The sequence below is a fragment of the Leopardus geoffroyi genome, chromosome B3, assembly GCF_018350155.1.
Source record: "Leopardus geoffroyi isolate Oge1 chromosome B3, O.geoffroyi_Oge1_pat1.0, whole genome shotgun sequence".
NCBI classification, from domain to species: Eukaryota; Metazoa; Chordata; class Mammalia; order Carnivora; family Felidae; genus Leopardus; species Leopardus geoffroyi.
The window spans coordinates 102,850,054-102,871,506 of record NC_059337.1 but is presented as its reverse complement, the minus strand read 5'-3'; the positions used below and the strand labels follow the sequence as shown (position 1 = coordinate 102,871,506).

General features: G+C 40.9%; 1 protein-coding gene across 1 annotated transcript in view; it reads left to right on the top strand.

Annotated features, from left to right (window-relative positions):
* The window catches only part of ATG14 (autophagy related 14), a 39,466-nt gene that overhangs the window by 11,220 nt on the left and 6,793 nt on the right, over positions 1–21,453 (top strand). The window contains exons 2-9 of the mRNA XM_045451048.1: positions 2,122–2,184; positions 3,519–3,561; positions 5,955–6,036; positions 10,344–10,581; positions 14,637–14,866; positions 16,536–16,653; positions 18,032–18,122; positions 18,200–18,285. Of these exons, the coding sequence (XP_045307004.1) occupies positions 2,122–2,184; positions 3,519–3,561; positions 5,955–6,036; positions 10,344–10,581; positions 14,637–14,866; positions 16,536–16,653; positions 18,032–18,122; positions 18,200–18,285 (951 nt within the window). The remainder of the gene's footprint in view (positions 1–2,121; positions 2,185–3,518; positions 3,562–5,954; positions 6,037–10,343; positions 10,582–14,636; positions 14,867–16,535; positions 16,654–18,031; positions 18,123–18,199; positions 18,286–21,453) is intronic.

The following is a 21,453-nucleotide window of genomic DNA, read 5'->3' as shown; positions in this document are numbered from 1 at the left end:
ACTGGTGACTACCTTAGTGAATAGCACAGATCTAGAAGATCTGAATGACACTGTTAGTCACCTTCAGCTGGTTGACCTTTGTAGAACACTGTATCCAACAGCTATAGATACATATTCTTTCAGGTGCACAGGGAACTTTTCACCAGGGCATACCAGATACAAGGCCATAAGACCCTCTCAAATCAAAAGATTGAAATCTTATAGAGTATATTCTGTGACCACATCAAAAAAACAGAAAACAATAATAAGTTACCTAGAAAAGCTCACATATCTGGAAATTAAGCAATATACTTTAAATAACTTACAGGTCAAGGAGGGAATTTATGGAAAATTAGCAATTCCAAACTAAATGATGATGAAAATATACCCTATCAATAATTTGGGGGTTAGGGTGCCTGGGTGATTCAGTTGGTTAAGCATCCAACTCTTGGTTTCAGCTCAGGTCATGCATGATATCATGGTTCATGAGTTCGAGACCCACATTGGGCTCCATGCTGACAGTGCAGAGCCTGCTTGGGATTCATTTTCTCCCCCTCCCCCTCCCCCTCTCTTCCTCTCCCTCCCTTTCCTTCCCTCCCTCCCCCTCTCAAAATAAGTAAATTTAAAAACTTTAAAAAATACTTTAACTTTGGGGGTTTAAATATGACTTTATATGGTCATATTAAAAAGAGAGGCTTAAAATTGATTTAAATTGATCTAAGTTTCTACCTTAAACTGCAAAGAAAAGAAAAGAAAAAAGAGGGGGAGCAAACTAAACTCCAAATAAGGGAGCAGGAAGAAAATGATAAGGATAAGGGTGGAAGACTGACAGAGAAAATGAACTGCAGTGTGATATCCCTTCCTTTTGATAACTTGTTCTAAGTAACTTGTTAGCCCATAATGACTGGCAATAAAATTAGTAAGGAAAAAACGTTATACTTTAAAAATTATAAGGAACCAATTTATAGGTGAGAGCAGGATTGAATTAAGCTAAATAATTAAAATCATGTTTATATTAGAAGCCTTAGTTTCCTTGAATTCACATTCACTGTAGTGCTCTGATGTGCCTGTTTTAGAAGATAATTTAACCTTTGGGGTGGGGCTTCTAGACATATTTTATAAACCCGTGAAAGAATTTTACTGACTGAGCCAGCCAGGCACCTCTAAACCCATGAAAGAATTTTATTTATCTTTATTAAAAAAAAATTTTTGTTAACATTTATTTATCTTTTGAGAGACAGAGCACAAGTGGGGGAGGAGCAGAGGGAGACATAGAATCTGAAGCTGTCAGCACAGAGCCCGATGCAGGGCTCGAACCCACCAACCATGAGATCATGACCTGAGCCAAAGTCAGACGCTTAACCAACTGAGCCACCCAGGCACCCCTATTTATCTTTATTTTTAAGGTTGACTTATTTATTTTGCATGCACAAGTGGGAGAGGGGCAGAGAGAGAGAGAATCCCAAGCCCAATATGGGGCTCGAACTCAAGAACCTTGAAATCGTGACCTGAGCCCAAGTTGGATGCTTAACTGACTGAGCCACTCAGGTGCCCTTCCCATGACAGAATTTTAAAGCTGAGAATTTGAACTTAGTTTGGAAATCAGCAAATGGCATAAGCAGCTGTGTGTGCACCCAACTGAGAAGATGTGTACTTACTTTCAGGACTGTGACATCTCCAAATGACTCTGCAGAAATGATTGGCTCTCAGGGGTTTGCAAAATCTCACTGAACTGAAAAGAATGAATATTTAAGGGGTGCCTTGGTGGCTCACTTGGTTGAACATCCAGCTCTTGATTTCAGCTCAGGTCATGATCCCCAGGATCATGAGACCGAGCCCTGTGTCCATCTCTGCACTGAGCTTGGAGCCTACTCTGGATTCATTCTCTCTCTCTCTCTCTCTCTCCCTCTCTCTCTCTCTCTCTCCCTCCCTCCCTCCCTCCCTCCCTCCCTCTCTCCCCCTCTCCCTCTCCCTCTCCCTCTCCCTCTCCCGCTCCCTCCCCCTCCCCCTCCCCCTCTCCCTCCCTCTCCTCCCTCCCCTGTGCGTGAGCTCTCTGTCTCTAAAATAAAAAATAAAAATAAAATAAAAATAAAATAAAAATTTAAAGAATGAACATTTAGACAATACATTTTTTTCTTACAGGTTTATAGACAAGAAAGAAAGGTTAAACCAACTTAAGAGCAAGCAAGAAGAATTTCAAAAAGAGTGAGTTTCCCTTTTGTTTTTCCATGTGTGGAGGTTCTCTCATCACCCTGTGGTTTAATTCAGTGCTGTGGTATGCAGATATATGGGTTGCTAACTTGCTGAAGTAAGGATACAATTTCAAAGTATGGAAGAGCAGTGCAAATGGAAGAAGCAAAATAAGAGAGATTATCAAGTTCCTAGAAAATATTGGGATCATACCCAGTGCCTGGTACACAGTAGGCACTCAGTGACTAGACGGATGAATCAAATCCCTGGCCCTAATAATTGATGTGGGGCAAATGGGTCCAGAACAGTAGGCGAATAAGTGTCCTATAGGGCATCACCCCTTCCATTTATCTTTCTTCTTCAGGATCAGCGTTTTTGCAAATTGTGGTCTGCATATCATCTACATGCATTAGCTAATGTTACTACCTTAAAAATGCAGATTCTTGGAATCCTATCCTCAGATACTCTGACTCACTGGGTGTGGAGTGGGGGAAGGCGCTGGAATCTGAGTTATTAACATGCACCCCTGATGAATCTCCTACTCTCTGGATTTGAGAATCGTCTTGTAGAATCTTCTGTCCCAAACTGACCCAGTCGCTTTCCTCCAGATGCACCCCAGGTCTGATGAACACATTTGTAAGCAGATTAAATCTTCTGAGACTCCCCACCTGACAGAAACCTGCTTAGATTTATTTAAGTCATTTCTCTAACTTAATCACAGGAACTTCTGTTTCTTCCATAGAACCTTTCACCCCACAGAACAGATTTGTACAGATGTCAGGTTGTGCCGTTTCTTTAGAAACTGAACATCCACATTTTATATCATGGATACTCTTGCAACTGTTATTAATAATTACGACTGATGGAAATGATTGATTATGACTGAGGACAGAGGCTCTGGTTGTTATGGAAATTTACTATGAATGTTTACAGAAACGTTCTGGGCAGTATTAAAAGTGTAAAAAGTGAGGCACCTGGGTGGCTCAGTCAGGTAAGCATCCGAACTCTTGATTTCAGCTCCAGTCATGATCTTACAGTTTCATGAGTTCAAGCCCCACATGGGCTCTGTGCTAACAGCTTGGAGCCTGCTTGAGATTCTCCCTCTTTCTCTGCCCCTCCCCCAGTTGTACTCTGTCTCTCTCAAAATAAATAAACTTAAAAAAAAATTTTTTTTTTAAAGCACAGAAGGAGGTGACGAAAAAAATTAGAGAATGGGGAATTTGGAAAACATTTTTAAATGCCCAAGTTCCACTTTGGTATTTCCAGCCATTTTGAAGAAGTTACTTTAAAAACATTGATTTTACATTTTGGAACTTTACAAAATTTATTATTGTCTTTTCTCTGTACAGGGTGTTAAAAGCTATGGAAGGAAAATGGATAACAGATCAGTTGGTAAGCTGTAAGAAGTATTTAAAGAATACTCTTTCTATGTGAGGTTACATGTTTTTAAGTTGGTAGTGCTTAAAAATTCATTTTGAATTTAAATTTATTTTGATCATTTTTTGGCAGTCTTCTATTTGAATATATTTGTAGTGTGGGCCCTCACATATTTTATCTAGATACCAAACACCGAATATTGGCAGTTAATTTTAGAGCCATTATAAAGGATAAGTATCAAGTCTGGTATTGACATAGGAATACAAGAACCATAAACTGTCCTTTTTGAAAAAAACTTACTCATTGTAAATATACACTCCCTACATGGATTGCTGATTAAATGTGAAAAGTAAACTCCTAAAAATATTAAAAGAAAATATGGGAGAGTATTTATGTACTCTGCAGATAAGCAGGCCTTTATAAGCCATAAAGGAAAACATTTTGACAGACTACATAAAAGTTTAAAAGTTCTGTGTGTTGGAGACCCTGAGCAAAATGAACATAAACTGGGACAAAATGAGTACAACATATGAAAATAGGGAGTTTGATTAATAACACTTTTACTCAGTGTTGGTGAGAATATATACATTTACATATTTGTTTGGAGGATAAGTTGGTGGTTTGGGTTTTGTTTTTGTTTTTTGTTTCTTATTACACATGTGGTATTTAGCAATTTTCCTCCTAAAACAAATGCGTGAATACAGGGATTAATGGATAGAGAAGCTGATTGACTACTGCATGGGTAGTAATCCATAAATAACTTAAATGCTCATCAGACAGGATAAGATAAATAATGGATACCGTGTAGTTGTTAAAAAAGAATGTGATCAATCCATATGTGTTGATACGGAATGATGTCCAGGATAAATTCTTTAATGAAAGAGCAAACAAAAAGGCTAGAGTAAAGTATGATTCCATCTGTGTATGTGTTTTAAATACAAATATACTCTAAAAAAAAATCTGAAAAGATACGTATTAAACTTTGAGATTACCCTTGAAGAATGGGAAGGAGTCAAGCTAATGATCATTTTATTTTTTCTCTTCTGTGATGTTTACTTTTTTTCACAATAAGCACCACTCATAATTTTTCAATAATACTTGAAGAATATATGTGATATAAGTGAATTCTTATGCTCTGTTATAGAAACAAAGTATGTCGTATAGAAAAAGATCGTTAAAGGCTATTTATAAAGAATCCCATTTCCATGTTTCTAAATTCCCTGTACTGTTTTCTAGTTTTTCTATCAAAAACTTCAGTACTGGTTCTTAAAGACTAATACCCTATAAAAGTGAAGACATCTCATTGCTATTTCATCTCTCAATCCATCCATCAGTCCCCATGAATCTGTTTTCAAATGTCTGTCCAGCAGAGAGGTTAGCACTTCGCCAGCTGGACTATCTCTGCAGTCTGCTCTACGTCTTATACCATTAGGATTAAGACCAGTGTTAAACACCATAAACATTTGAATGCTGTTTTAAGCTTTGAATTATCCACGTTTACAGAACAGATAATCATATTTTTTTTAACTGACTACCAGGTTGCATTTTTACTGATCTTTTATTCACCTTAGGGGAAAAAAACTTCTGTTTTTATTGAGTTTTTTATTATTTTGCAAGTAATAGTTTCTTATTGTATTAGTGAGATAATACAGTGATGTTAATGGTCTCCTCAGGGAATAGCATAAAGAGTTTCAAGCAGTGTAGTAGTGGAATCTTCTGTGGTCTGTCTGTATCTATACTCACCAATATGGTAGCCACATGTGGTGTTGAACATTTGACATGTGGGTGGTGTTGAGTAGGAACTGAATTTTATTTTATGTAATTCCAAATTACTTTTAAATAGCCACATGGGATCACTAGCTATATATTGGACTGAGCAGGTTAAGAGAATACCCTGAGAATATCCTTCACCATTTTTCTCTGTCCTCATTAACACATAAAAGAACTATGTGAGAGAGAGAGGCAAACCATAAGAGACTCTTACATACAGAGAACAGACTGAGGGTTGCTGGTGGGGTCTTGGGGTGGGGTGGGGCATGGACTACTAAATGGGCGATGAGCATTAAGGAGGGCAGTTGGGATGAGCACTGGGTGTCATATGTAAGTGATGAATCACTAAATTCTATTCCTGAAATCATTATTACACTATATGTTAACTAACTTGGATTTAAATTAAAAAAAACTATGTTAATTTCTTTGTCTTAATTTCCTACAGAATGAAATTTTTTCTGTTTTGTAATCCACCATTGTTAGTTACAAAAGTTATAATAAGTATAATTATATTGGTCTTTTCTTCATTGTGTTTTCTAAGATATGCTTCAAAATAATAATAATCCTGGGTAGATAATCATATTCATCATAAGAGACCAACATTTGTGATATTTATTGTATATACATATTTTTTTAAGAGATGGAAAATAATGTCCTGCAAGATGAGGATTGAACAGCTAAAACAAACAATATGTAAAGGAAATGAAGAAATGAAGATAAGTAAGTAATTTGCCCCTCTTCTTCTAGACCTAATAAAGCGCCAGTGTGGAATTTTGTTGGATTAATAAGCTAGAGAGAGAGAGAAAGAGAGGAGGAGGGGGGAAGGCAATAGCAACCTAGAAAGGTTTCCTGCTTGCCTTCCTCCTCTTGTAAAACATTTCTGTAAGGATTTTAAATAAATAAATATATTTATATATTTTTTCAAAGAGATATTGTACATATACATGTATATGTATGTATAAAACTACTTTGAATACACTACTTCTCTCAGTTAAAAAAATTAAGGAATATGTATTTTATGTTTGCCTTTGCTTATAGGAAGCTTGGTACTCAGTTATAATTATTAGTTCATTCCAGAAGCACAGAATATTGGCTTTTCTCCATGAGTGAGTCTCATACACATTTTAATCTGTATTAATCTTACATTATATTTGCATATATCATACTTTATCATAGATGGTTGTCAAAATTTTGGAGAGCCCTCTTGAAATCTTGTATCCTTAGAAACATCACATGTATTTTTGAAAATCAGTGTTTAAAGTTCAGAGTGAGTCACCATCATACCTCATGAATCCCTTTCTTGTCTGCTCGTTGCGTTCAGAAGCAAGTATTTTATAGTGGTATGTAACAGAGTAAAAGCTTCCTTTGAAAATGTCCTACTAAGGTGCTCCTGTGGCGTTTCACAGGGTTACTAGGCTAGAATGGCAGGCAGCCTGGTGAAGAGGTGCTGAACATGTGGACAGCCGGTGACACACTGAGCTCCACATGCATCTCCAGAGGCCCTGGTTCAGGAGCAGTGTAGAGACTCGTGACTTAACATTGGTTCATCCTCTTTCCACAGCCTTCCGTGATGCTCACACCAGGGGTTTGCCACCAGGCATCTGTGAGCTCCCTGAAATTGCTGGAGTTACTGAGTTTGTGCGTTTCCCTAATGAGCGAGTTTTAAGACTTTGATCAGCTGATTTTAACAGGTTCCTAACTCCCCAAAACAAAATCGCCACAGAGAAGATTTGGTACTAAATGCAGTGGGCCTGCCTCCTACTGTGGTACCTGATGGAGACGTGGCCACAGTACAGCAAGCTGTGCGTACGCTGAGCAACAGGAGGCCTGGGCTCACCTGGACCATGAGTTTGGCCTGGTGTAGGCACAGCGTGCCTTTGTTCACTGGTATAGGGGTGAGGGCATGGAGGAAGGAGAGTTTTCTGAGGCCCTCGAGAAGGATTATGAGGAGGTTGGTGTGGATTCTGTTGAAGGAGAGGGTGAAGAGGGAGGAGAGGAATACCAGTTACCATTCTTTTCAGCCCTGTGGCACGTCACACTCAGAACTTCAACATGGGCTGACAGGCAACAAAGCTTTCTGGTTAGACTGTCTTCACTTTTAACTGTGATCATGTCTTACTTTTCCACGTGTGCCTGTCACATTTTTCCATCACGTGTCGGAGTAAGGGCTTTAAAAAGGAAAACATTGAATAAAAGCAGTGGACCCTGTAACAGTGGGTTCTCTCCCTAGCAAGCCATCGGAGTCACCTGGTGACCCTTGTGAGGTCGAGAGAGAGCCCTAGGGCCCACCCTGAGCGTGAGAAATTGAAATCTCATGCGTGGGGACTGCGTCAGTGGTTCACAAACTGTCTGGAGTAAAAGACCAGTTTTTTCCTCTGTGGTGTCTAATCTGTCATTAACTGACACCAGTACTTTTATAAAACAATAAAATACTGGAAGCATGATTGGACACTTGGATATCATGGCACTGGCATAATGCCACGTGAGATAGGCAGTATCTGTAGGCTAAACTTACTCTGTATTTCTGTACTTCTCTTGTCTGGCTGGTAGAAGTTTACTGATGGGCCCAGATCCATAGGCCGCACTCTTGAGTAGCCCTGCTCTGGGTGGTACTGCTGACCTACCAGGGTTGGGAACCAAAGATGAGACTCAGAAAATTTTGCAAACAATTTTAAGGAAGTTAATGGATTCCAGAAACTATGCATGGTCTCAAGTTCACAGATTAAGAGCTTGCTACCCAGTAGATAGTATATTTTTTTTAACTTTGTTGTTGAAATATCACAAATATTCAGAAAAGGTTATATGTTCTAAACTACAGAGCCTGATGAATATTTCTCCGGAATCTTTTGATTTTATGTGTCATGATACAGAATAATACAGACATTTTATATATATACGTGCATATATATGAACCTTGAATGAAGGTTGAGTTGATCTGTGCTACAGACTTCCTTATCCAAACAACCAAGAGTAGATGACAGAAAGAGCATCGAAGTGCTTTTATGTTTAGGGGAGGTGGCATGGAGAGAAGGACAAGTGAAACTCTTGAGTGCTCAGTCTGCACTAGTGCAGATTAGGTGACTGATGATTTCCTGCCACCTGTGGAGGATCTTGGTATTAAGTTCTAAACTGTTTTTAAAACGTCTGACCACCATATGGCCAAACATTCAGTTGAGCACTTGGCAAAGAACTCAGTAGAGATCATGAAAATGAATGAGCTTGCTGGAAAATTAGTGTGATGGAACCAGAAAGACTTAAGCATTAGAACATCCACATTGAGCAAGAATGGTAAAGAGAATGTGCACCTAAGGAGAAGTAAAACTGCAAGAAACTTTATGGCTACAGTGAAATACCTAGGTTCAGTGGGCCTCAGTCAGAGGACGTGTCAAACACGTATTGGATGCTTATATTTTAGTCAGAGGACAGCAAAGCTTTGGTTGGATCTGGTATAAGGAACTAAGCCATGTGCCATAGGTGACGTACCCACAGTGCCATAGGCCTCTGAAGAGCAAGAGGTCTGTGGAGCATTTATGGAGGGGGGCCTCGATGAATGAGAAAAATTTGGACATTTGAGGAATAGAAGCTAACAGCATTCCTAGAGAGACATTGATCTGAACAGGATAGGAGTGAGACCTCATAAAGGGAATGATGACTGGTTCTGTATCCATGCATGTGTACATTTAAATAGTTCCACTTTGGAGAGTCTGGGTGGCTCAGTTGGTTGAGCATCCAACTCTTGATTTTGGCTCAGATCATGACCCCAGAGTTGTAGGATTGAGCCCGGTGTCAGGCTCTGCACTGAGTGTGGAGCCTGTTTGGGATTCTCTCTCTCTCTCTCTCTCTCTCTCTCTCTCTCTCTCTCTCTCTCTCTCTCTGTTTCCCTGTCTCTCTGTCTCTCTCTCACCCTTTGCCCATCTCCCCTGTTTGCGATCTCTCTCTCTCCCTCTCTCTCTCTCTCTCTCTCTCTCTCTAATTAAAAAATAGTGTCACTTTGTGGAAAAGGTCTGGAGTGTCTAGTAATTGAATGAGGCTTGAATGAAGGGTGTGCAGAAGGGAACAGTGGGGTATGTGCCGGTGTGGGGGTGGCCTCAAGTCCAGGGAGGTCGGTCTGTGTTTGGCAGTGGAGACCTGCCAGGCACTGGTTACGGTTGAAGAAGACTGAGCCAGTGACAGCATGGAGTGGAGCCAAGCTGGAGATGGGGTTTGGGTGAGAGTTAATAAGACTGTAACAGTGGGAATGAAAAGAAAGCCCTAGATCTAAGGAACTGTCATGGAGTGATCAGCTCATGGAATTGACCAGCAGGGGACTGACTTGGGCAGTGGGCGGGTCAAGTGTAATCATTAAGTAGAGAACCTAGGTATCAAGATGAGGCTTTTGTGGGAAAATGATGAGCTTGATTTTGAACTTGTCTGACCTCCTACATTGTTTCTAGGCGTCTTTCTGAGATTTTACAACTTGTTTTTGCCACTTTAGAGAAGTTTAGCCACAACCTAACACTCTAGCAGGTCTTAATCCCAAACCTGAAGGAGCTCCGTGAAAAGGACACACATCAGACAGGATGAGCATCTGTCTCCTTTCTTGGTTATGTGGCTGGGCTTTTGTTGTCTCTGCGGAGCTTCAAATGTGGCATAGAATAGCTGCTTGCTGGACAGGAAAATCAGATGGCCAATAAGTTTTTCAAACTTGCACTAGATACCTTTTCTGCCCAACGTGGTTATTCTTCAGTGCTTACCATAAGTCAGGTACTGCCTGGTCTGAGCTTAAACTTGATAGCTCTTGAGTGGTTCTTGCAAATGATGACTACAGATGGAGACCCAGAGTCCTTTTAGTGGTGGTCCACATTGATTTATGTGTAAAATCTACTTAAGCTGAACTCTCAGTTTCCATTTAGCTTTATCTAGTTAACCTGAATGAGCTTTTGCTTTCAGTTAAACTGCAGGAAGATGCTTAGGCTTGTGTGGTGGGTTCTGCACTGCCCAGGAACTATTTGTAGTGATAATTGTTGCATGTGATTTATTTATTTTAGATTCCGAAGGCCTTCTTAAAACCAAGGAAAAGAATCAGAAGCTTTATACTCGAGCACAGCGGCATCAAGAGAAAAAGGAGAAGATTCAGAGGCACAACCGCAAACTGGGTGACCTGGTAGAAAAAAAAACCATCGACTTAAGGAGTCATTATGAGCGTCTGGCAAATCTTCGGCGATCTCATATATTAGAGCTCACCTCTGTCATTTTTCCAATCGAGGAAGTAAAGACTAGTGTGAGGTACGGTGAGTCTTTTGACTCTAGGAATAGATCAGGTTCCAAAGATCAAGTATTTTTCAAATATGTCAGCACCTCATTTATTGGGTTCATTCTAGGGTCATTGGCTTTCCTGGTAATGAAACTGAAGTCTTATCTGCTTCAGCAAACAGTACACGCTGCACGAAATTGGGGAGGCAGCCAAGGTGAAGGGCGGTGGCCCTCAAAAAAGTGGGGCGCTTGCTTGTTGACTGATCCGAGCCTTTTCCTGGTAACTAGCCACCACGGTCAAGCATTGGATGCTAAGTTTAGTCTTAGGCTGTAGTGCACGGAGACCCTCTGGAATCACTGGATGGACAAGACAGTAGTTCCCCTCCTGGATGTTCATTAGAGTCACCCAGGAATGTTTGAAAAATACAGGTTCCAGAGGATACAACTTCAGCCTCCCAGTCCATCTCCCATTACTTTTATTTATTTATTTTTAACCTTCCCCAGATGATGATGAGGTTTGAAAACTGCCACTGAGGAGTTTCATTTGCTTTCTCACTAACCATCAGGCTCTTCAAGTTGAGGATTTTCCTCTCCCTTTCAGTTGCCCTCACTTCCCAGCACTCTTCCCTGGACCGTCCATGGACTGTTGCTAGTTAGGACTATTACTATTTTTTGCTCTACTTTACTGTATCCTTTTAGCTCTTGCAGAGTTAACTTCCTAAAAGCCTAAAGGTCTGGTTATTGCTTCTGACTTGAAAACCTGCTCTCTGACTCTTACCAAGTAATTTTTCATTAGTAATAGTTGTTAAATATGAAAACAAAAAGGCAGATTCAAAATAGAGCAGAACAGAAAGTTCAGAAATAGACTCTAAGGTAGCCTTTTGGGTCTAGAATTTGGGTTGTCTAGAAACCTCGAGCACAGCGGCAGGGGTGCTTGGGTGGCTCAGTTAAGTGTCCAACTTCGGCTCAGGTCATGATGTCACATTTGTGAGTTCGAGTTGAATTATCTGTCTCCCTCTCTCTCTGCCTCCCTCCCCCCACCCCAGCACGCATGTGTGGGCTCACTTGCTCGCTTGCTCTCTCAAACATTGAAAAAACAAATAAAAACAGGTGATCAGGTCTTTGGGGAGGAAAAAGCTGAAAAAACAGAAATGTTATGCTAGATTCTTTTTTTTTTTTTTAAGTTTATTTTTTTAGTAATCTCTATGCCCAACATGGGTCTCAAACTCACAACCCCAGGATCAAGAGTCCTATGCTCTTCCGACTGAGCCAGCCAGGTGTCCCGATGCTAAATTAGATTCTGATAGGGGTGACTAGGTGGCTCAGTCAGTTGAGTGTCTGACTTTGGCTCAGGTCATGATCTCATGGTTTGTGGGTTCGAGCCCCTCATCAGGGTCTGTGCTGACAGCTCAGCCTGGATTCAGATTCTGTGTCTCCCTCTCTCTGCCTCTCCCCCACTCACACTCTGTCTCTCTCTCAAAAATAAAATTAAAAAAATTAGATTCTGTTAGGCGAAGATATCATTGTTAAAACACATTACAGTAAATAGAGACACTGTCTTTTTTTTTTTTTTTTTTATGTTTGTTTATTTTTGAGAGAGAGAGAGACAGAGTGTGAGCAGGCGAGGGGCAGACACAGAATCGAAGCAGGCTCCAGGCTCTGAGCTGTCAGCACAGAGACCGACACGGGGTTCGAACCCACGAACTGTGAGATCATGACCTGAGCCAAAGTTGGATGCTTAACCGACTGAGCCACCCAGGCGCCCCAACAGAGACACTGTCTTAAGACACTGTCTCAGATTTTAGGAGACCAAGAAGACGGACAATGGCATACAAAGTTGCAAAAGAGAAAACATGGAGAAAAACTTTCTCCTCTGTACCTGTGCTGCTTAAGTCTTGTGTAATAGTGTGTATTATTATATGCTATGACTTTTTTTAGGCGGATAGTTTTGAAATTATTCCTATAATAAGATCTCTTGTTCATTCACATTTCTCAAACTTCCTTAAGTGGAAGAAGGAAGTAGAGGTACAGCTTAGAACTGGCAGTGGTGCCCTCACGCCCAGTCTTCCCCGTGCCAGCCAGGAGGAGTTACTTTGCAGGTGCGCTGTGGCAGAAGGAGAAAGGATTGAGAGCCACTGGCTAAGAGAACAGAACCTAAACTTAGAGCAGTACGGAAGACTCTTCCCAGTCTGCCAGTTTCCCACCTACTTTTCCAGCACCATCTCCTGGCACTTCCCTCGTGAATCCTACACACAACCACACTGATCATCTCCCCTCCCCAGACACACTGTGTTCTTCCACCATGGTGCATCTGGGGCTGCTTGGATCTGTCATTCTGTTCTTCTCTTCAGGCCGGCCATTCTCAAAGGGTCGTCTGTGGACCTCTCAGGGCGTCCGTGCAATCAGAAGTATTTTTTTTTTTTTAATTTTTTTCTTTTTTCAACGTTTATCTATTTTTGGGGGGACAGAGAGAGACAGAGCACGAACGGGGGAGGGACAGAGAGAGAGGGAGACACAGAATCGGAAACAGGCTCCAGGCTCCGAGCCACCAGCCCAGAGCCCGACGCGGGGCTCGAACTCACGGACCGCGAGATCGTGACCTGGCTGAAGTCGGACGCTCAACCGACTGCGCCACCCAGGCGCCCCAGAAGTATTTTTATAATAGTAACACTGTTCCTTTTTCACTGTGTTTACATTTGCACTAGTGGCTCAGAAGCCATCGTGGGTAAAAACTCTGGTGCCTTAACAGATGTCTGGGCAGGGATAACCAGCTGTGTTACTAGTCATTGTAGTCCACCATATACTCGCAAGTTTTGAAAAAGTGTTTCCCATCAAGAATGTTCTTGATGAAGCAGTAGAAATTATTATTTTTATAAGTTTTATTAAGTCTTGACCCTTGTGTACTCATCTTTTTAATAAACCACATGATGAAATGGGAAGTATGCAGAAGCTCTTTTGCTCCTTACTGAAGTGCCACAATTGGCTTAAGAAAAAGCACTTGAGTGAGTTGCAAGTGGAACTAGTTGGTTTTTTCACGGGACCCTATTCTCACTTGACAGAACATATGCAAGATCAAGAGATGTTCAAGAGATTTCCAGAAGTCCTGACCAGCAGCGCTGTGCTGTGCTGTGTGTTTCAGCCCGTCAGCGGACAGTGTCACTCTTCACTAATTTTCTTGTTTGGAAAAGTACAGATTTTTTTTTTTTTTTCCCTTAAAAATAGACTATGATAGGGGCACTTGGGTGGCTCAGTCGGTTGAGCGTCCGACTTCAGCTCAGGTCATGATCTCACGGTCTGTGGGTTCGAGCCCCACATCGGGCTCTGTGCGGGAGCTCAGAGCCTGGAGCCTGCTTCAGATTCTGTGTCTCCCTCTGTCTTTGTACCTACCTCATTTGTACTCTATCTCTCTCAAAAAATAAATATTAAAAAATTAAAAAAAAAACAAAAAATACTATGTTAACTTGTAATAGCCTTATTATTTCCAAATGAATTAATAATTTAAATTCTTTTCTGATTTCTAATACAAGTAAATATCCATAGTTTAACCCACGTACACAAAAGCTCTTTGGGGTCCTCAAAAAATTGTAAGCATGCGAAGGGGTCTTGAGACCAAATCGTTTGAGGCCTTGATACTTGAGGCCCTAGCTTTGGGTGGCATCTTTGCCACCCTCCTGGAGGCTTCTGTGCCACAGCTGCTTTGAGCTTCATCTCTGATAGAATGACTTACCTCTGTATGTCCCACTTCGCTTCCTTGTGTGTGCATCTTCCATCGTTCTGTGTACGAGGCAAGTATCTTGCATGCTCTTTAAAACCTAGTCCCTTGAGGGGCGCCTGGGTGGCGCAGTTGGTTAAGCGTCCGACTTCAGCCAGGTCACGATCTCGCGGTCTGTGAGTTCGAGCCCCGCGTCGGGCTCTGGGCTGATGGCTCGGAGCCTGGAGCCTGTTTCCGATTCTGTGTCTCCCTCTGTCTCTGCCCCTCCCCCGTTCATGCTCTGTCTCTCTCTGTCCCAAAAATAAATAAACGTTGAAAAAAAAAAAAAAATTAAAACCTAGTCCCTTGAAATCTGTATGCATGTTCTGATTTTTAGAGATCCTGCAGATGTGTCCTCAGAGAGTGACAGTGCCATGACCTCCAGCACTGTGAGCAAGCTTGCCGAAGCCCGGAGGACGACTTACCTCTCCGGGAGATGGGTCTGTGATGATCACAACGGGGACACCAGCATTAGCATTACAGGGCCTTGGATTAGCCTTCCCAACAATGGGGACTACTCTGCCTACTACAATTGGGTAGAAGAGAAGAAAACCACACAGGGGCCTGGTGAGAAACAAAATAGTCTCTGAAAACTTCTATAAGTATATGTATTTTTTTAATTGAGCTAGAATTGACCTAACAAGATGAACAGTTTTAAAGTGTAAAAAATTCAGGGACATTAGTACGTTCACAGTATTGTGCAGTTACCACCTCTGTTTAGTTCCAGAGCACTTTTATCACCCCAAACGGAAACTCCGGGGCATGAAACTGTCTTCCCCGTCCCCTCTCTTCCCAGCCCTTGGCAACCCCTACAGATGATCCTAACTTACAGTGGTTCACCTTAGGATTTTTTGATGTTATGGTGGTATAAAAGCCATACACATTCAGTAGAAACCACGCTTTGAATTTTGATCTTTTCCTGGGCTAGCGAGATGTGGTACATACCCTCCCGTGATGCTGGGCACTGGTGGCCATAGCTCCCAGGCAGCCACGCAGTCATGAGGGTCAACAGCTGGTAGACGCACTGATGACTGTTCGGTGTTTCCCTTTCTGTATGGTATTCATTACGTAGCATGAGATAGTCAACACTTTATTATAAACAGGCTTTGTGGTAGATGATTTTGCCGAGCTGTAGGCTAATGGAAGTGTTCTGGACCTGTGTAAGGCAGGCCAGGCTAAGTTATGGGTGTATCAAGGCACAGCCCCGTCATAAGTCAAGGAAGATCTGTAGTTTTGTTTTCTGTCTCTATAGATGTGTCTGTTTTGAATATTTCATAAAAATAGGCTCATATATGTGTGGCCTTTTGTGTCTCGATTTTTTTACATAGCATGATGTTTTCAAGGTTCATCCATATTGTAGCATGTATTAGCATTTCATTCTTTTTATAACTGAATAGTATTCTATTGTATGTAATGTGGATATACCACGTTTTATATCCAGTCAGTGGATGGATTGAAATATTTTTTAGATATTTCACCTTTTAGGGGACGATATTGCTCTATTTATATAAAAGACTTCACTAGTTAGTATATTTAGCGTGTTGTGAATCCCGTTTTTAGAGTTTCTTTGTAAAGAACTTGTTTTTAGCAGGCCTACATGGAGATAGAAATACCCTAATAGAAAAACCCTTAAAAACCCCTATAGGTTTCTTTGGTGGAAAGAAGATTGTTCATTTAGTCATTTAGCAAATGTATAGTGAGTATGTGCTTTCTGTCACGCACAGTGCTGGGTGCTGGTGACACAAAGGCGATGTCACCAAGACGGGTGTAGCCCTTTGCCTTTCTGTGGGTAGAAGGACAGGAAGCAAGCACTGATCAAAGGCATCTTACTGAGTGTGTGTCCTGGACAGATCCAGCACCATTTGTGGGGTGGGGCTACACAGGAAGGGACTGCTTTTCCATAGGGCAGTCAGGGGAGGCCTCTCCGAGAAGGTGACACTTAAGTTGAGCATTAACTGACTGCTTTGATAAATAATACCTCCTCAGGTCCAAGCAGTTCAGACTTTAATTTCATTTATGTTGTGCCTGCTTAGGCCCATATGCTTAGGTTACATTCTACTCAACACAAAACCATAAATGATGAAACATTAATGTCTGGCCATGAATCTTTTGTAAGTAAGGATCAAAACATAACCATCAACAGCATAATGATTAAATTACAAATCATGAAACCTAGGTTCATTGGTATTTTTTGTTGAAATTAAAGTTGTTTGTGTATGATTGTTTTTCTACTCAGACATGGAGCACAGTAACCCCGCTTACACGATCAGCGCTGCGTTGTGCTATGCGACTCAGCTGGTCAACATTTTGTCTCATATACTTGACATAAATCTTCCCAAAAAGCTGTGCAACAGGCAAGTAATTAAAGGTGGCGACGTCATCCTTATCTTAGATCTCTTGTGTTCCTGTTGTCTTCTTATTCTAACTAAACCAAAAACAGGAATTGAAGTATTACTAACTGTGAAAAACTGAGATTAATTTCAAAAGCCTAACGTGCAAGTTTGCTTCAGTGTCTTATAATTGCACATGAACTCTTTAAAAAGACCACAGAGAATTCTCCCACTTAGAAAAATAATTGAAAGAAAACCCAGGATATCCAGAGGGTATGCTCATGTGGAAGAACTGGGTAAATTGTGACACTTAGGTATTTTTTTTCAACTTTGTAAAAGAAAAAAATATGGTTTAAAATTAAAAAAAAAAAAAAAAAAGTTAGAGGTGCCTGGCTGGCTCAGTCGAAGGAGCATGTGATTCTTGATCTCAGGGTTGTGAGTTCGAGCCCCATGTTGGGTGTAGAGACAACTTAAAAATAAAATCTTAAAAAAAACAACTGTAACAGTTTACAATCTACTCAGTTCCTACTATGACCTTCCTACCCCTGTCCAATTATCCTTACATTTCAAACCAATGTAAGTCTGTATTACCATCTCTCTCCTCTTTTAAACAAAAGGTATTATACTATACTAAGGTGTTTTGCACCTTGCTTTTTGAGTGTTTAATAAATATTTGAGCCTTGTTCTGGGCACTGAGCGGGTACAGTGGTGATGAAAACAGAATCTCTGCCCGAGTGGCACTTTATTCTAACAGAGGGATGAATGATAAATAAGGGGTGTGTGTGTCAGATGGTAATAAATACTGTGGAGCACGTTCAAGCAGGGTGAAAGAGTGGGAATGGGGAGGTAGGGAAATGCTTGTGCGTGAGCGGGCAGGTGTGTGATCACCTGTGACCCTGAGGGAGGAGGGGAGCAAGCCATGGGGGTCCCCGAGGGAGAGGCTGCGGGCGAAGAGAAAGCCCTGCGGAGAGTGAAGGTGGAGGTGCACATCTGGTGGGCCTCGGAGGGCCGTTGTGAGCCTTCAGCTGTCCTTCTGCATGGAGTAGACAGCAGAGGCTTCTCCATGTAAATGTGCCAGGATCTTACCAGTCCCCTATTTATACTTCATGGAATAATCTTGTACATTTGTCATTTCATTACTGTTCAGAAATTTTTCAGAAGCAGAATTGCTTGGTTAGAGGGTGTATGCATTTGTAATTTTTATAGATGGCGGTGAAATTGCTCATGAGGGCAGTAGTTCATTTTTAGAAAGTTTCTGGTTAGTATAGCTTATAAAGAGGCAAAGGAAATTCAGTTTTGTACTGAACTGTGGGGTAAAATATACTCCTCAAAATAGATATTTTAACAGAATTTCCTCAAAAAAAAAAAAAAAAACTTTATGAATTGTGTGTTTGTTTTCCAGTGAATTTTGTGGGGAAAATCTCAGCAGACAGAAATTTACTCGAGCAGTGAAGAAACTGAATGCAAATATTCTTTATCTCTGCTTTTCTCAGGTATGGAAATACACTGTGAGCTAATTTTTAATTTGATACATGGTTGAGAATATTAATCAATTTTTTGCTTTTTCTAGCATGTAAATTTAGATCAGTTACAACCACTGCATACTCTCAGGAATCTCATGTACCTGGTTAGTCCGAACTCTGAACACCTGGGCAGGTAAGAAGGGTGTTTGCTTTTTTCTAAATGTTGGTGTTGTGAATACTTCTAAGGAGACTTGTGTGTGTCGGCAGAGTACAGGGGCCTGTCCCCCACCCCCAGAGTCTCCAAAAAGGATAAAAATGATCCAGTCCCGCACAGGAGGAAACCAGAGGCTAATCCTGTTTGCGTCTTTATGGTCCTTAAAAAATCATTTCTCAGAAAATTAATATCCAACATTTTTAACGCCTAAAACAAAAGGGAAGAACCAAACTGTTTCTGGAGCGGGGCCTCCTGGTGCTGTCCTTGAAGACCAAAAGCCCTTTCTTTGAATCCACGTCAGTTTCTTCCCAGCCCCGTGGAGGGGTCTACCCCATTTCCTGTGCATTTGCTTTCATGCCCGCTCGCTCCTCCCACCATTCTTCCCAATTTTCTTTTTCTTGATCTGGCCACCATTTGTTGGATGTAAAACTTGTTAAAAGTTTATGGAGTGAAGTAGTTTAAAATCTATTAGCTTAAAAACAGGTGTCAGTAACAAAAAACACCAACCAGGACTAGTCAGTGGGCTCTTTCTAGTCTCTCGGCCCATAAAAGCAGGACACAGATGAGGCTTTTCTTTGGTGTCATCCAAGCGGCCCTCTCTGAGCACTTCTTCCCTTGCTCTTGACGGTCTCCACGTTTCTGCAGATCTGACTTGGTTAAGGTATTGGCACTTTTGAAAGAGAACAAAGAAAAACAGAAGGTGGGAAAGTTATTTTGGGGAGGCCCTTTCCCATGTTCATTTGCTTTGACACTGGAACCAAGGCTCAAGGGGTACCCGCTCCACTGGCCAGGATGTCTGGCTTCCTCCACGTTGCAGTGAACTTTTGTGGTGATCTGCCCTTAACCACTGGCTTGTGTATCTCCCCCCACCTAAAACAGTAACTTTCCTAAGACATAGAACTCTTTGGAAAAAGCTATGTACTCTCTCCGGGAAATAGCACACACACCAGAATTTTGTGCCATTTTATAGGGGAGTTCATGCCCCTCACCTTACATTCCGTTTATTGGTTCATGAGCCACACAAACCTGTTAGAAATCCTCTCCAGTTTTAGTGGCTGATTTCTGTGGGTTTGCTTGCCATTCTCTCTACCTTATTTGTAAAGGGTTCAACATTAGGATATTGATCCTTTATAATAAGAACAAATATTTATTGAGCCAATATTTATTGACACTGGGCCAACTGCCTGACATGCCTTAACTCACAAGTGGGATTATTACTCCTATTTTACAGAGCGGGTGGAAACTGAAGCTTAGCACGGTCAAGTAATTCATGCCCATGGTCACAGAGGCATGAAAGTAGTGGAACCAGGGTCCCAGCACCCATCTGACTCCAGATAGTAGTAGACACTCCTGCTTTTTAACCAGTATATACTACTACATCACATTAACGGATTAAAGAAGAAAAAACATGTGAGGTCAGCTTGATAGATGATACAAAAGCAGTGAATAAAATTCAGTTCCTATTAATAGTTAAAACTACTTGCAAATTAAAAATGAATTATAAACAAATATCTATAGATATCTACCATAAACCTACAGAAAAGGCTATGATGACATTTTACTTAAATAGATGTTTGATAAAAGAATTCCTCTCTAGTCGGGAATAAACAAGGATGCCTGTTATCACTGCTATGTTAACTTTGCTCTGGGGGCCTAGGTGAGGCAAAACATTTTTACAGAGAAGTAAGCTATGTTTATATTGGAAAGAAACTAAATGGACATTATTGTAGAGAATATGATTACTGAACTGGACACTTAGGAGAACTAAAACTATTAGAAATGATACTTCAGAATGGTGACCTGATTCAAGGCCACCATACAAAGAGCCGCTGCTTTCTTATACACCAGCAACTAGTCAGAGGATACAATGAAAAAATGAAAAACAAGATTCCTTTTATTGTAGCAACAAAAACTATGTATAGGAATAACCTTTACAAAATATATGCAAACCTATATGAAGGGAATATGAAACTTAAAATTATGTAACACACATTTCTTGAATGTTTGCCAGGCACTGTATGAGGTGTGGGACTGAATGAAAGAATGCCTGAGGCAGTGAAGACCCTTAGGATTGTCTAGAAATAGGAAGGCTGAGTATTATAAAAATGCTACTTCTCCCCAAAAGGAAACCTGATCAGAATTTCAACAGATGTTTATTGGAACTTTGACAGGCTAATTCTGAAGTTGAACTAGAAGCACAGTCTGCAAGGAAATTGTGAAAAAGAATAGTAAAGGATGAGCTTGGCCCCTTTTAATGCAGCATATAAAGGTAATGAAAACAAGGTGCTGTTAGCATGCAAGTAGGTGGAGCAGTGAGATGAGAATAGAGTCCAGAAGCAAACCCTGTATATGCAGAGAATAGGTGATAGGGGTAGTGTGCTGCGTCAGATAATAATAGCTCAACAATGGTGAGCTTAGTTGGGTATTCATACAGGGAGAAAGTCGAATTCATACCACATTCCACCCAGATGAAACAAAGACCTTACTTTATTTTAAAAAAACAAAAACAAAAAACCTAGAAAATAACTAGGAGAAAAGACACTGTTTTATAATCACAGGGTGGGGAGGGAATTCCCACACAAGCCGCAAAGTCCAAAAACCATGAAGGAAGGAAAAGAGTTACATATTTTACTATGTCAAACCTCTAAATGCCTCTGGTAGAATACCAGATACCATACACAAAGCTAAAAAGACAAGCAACAGATACCCTTTGGAATCTATATAGCAGACAAGGGATTCAAATCTAGACTACTTGAAGAAATCTTTCAAAAAAAACCCTTCAAATCTGTAAAAGAAAGGCAAACCTAATAAAAAGTAGACAATGGATTGACAATAGGCAGTTCACACACAAAAAATGCAACTGGTCCGTATTCAAATGAAAAAAATCTTCAGCCTCAACTGAGAATAAAGTGTAATTGAAAACAGCTTTCCAGTTTTCACCCATCAGTTTGGAAAAAAGGAAAGGACTGATGCTACTCAGTATTGGTGGTGGTTCAGAAAAACAGGCACTCTTCTACTTGGGGCAGATTTCTTTGGAGGGTCTGAAGCTTTCTGTGGACTCACCCTTGAGTCAGTGCTCCAGTTAGCACCAGGGGGCTCTGTCTGAGGGAAGTCTGTGTACACAGCCAGGCTCATGACATTCGAGTC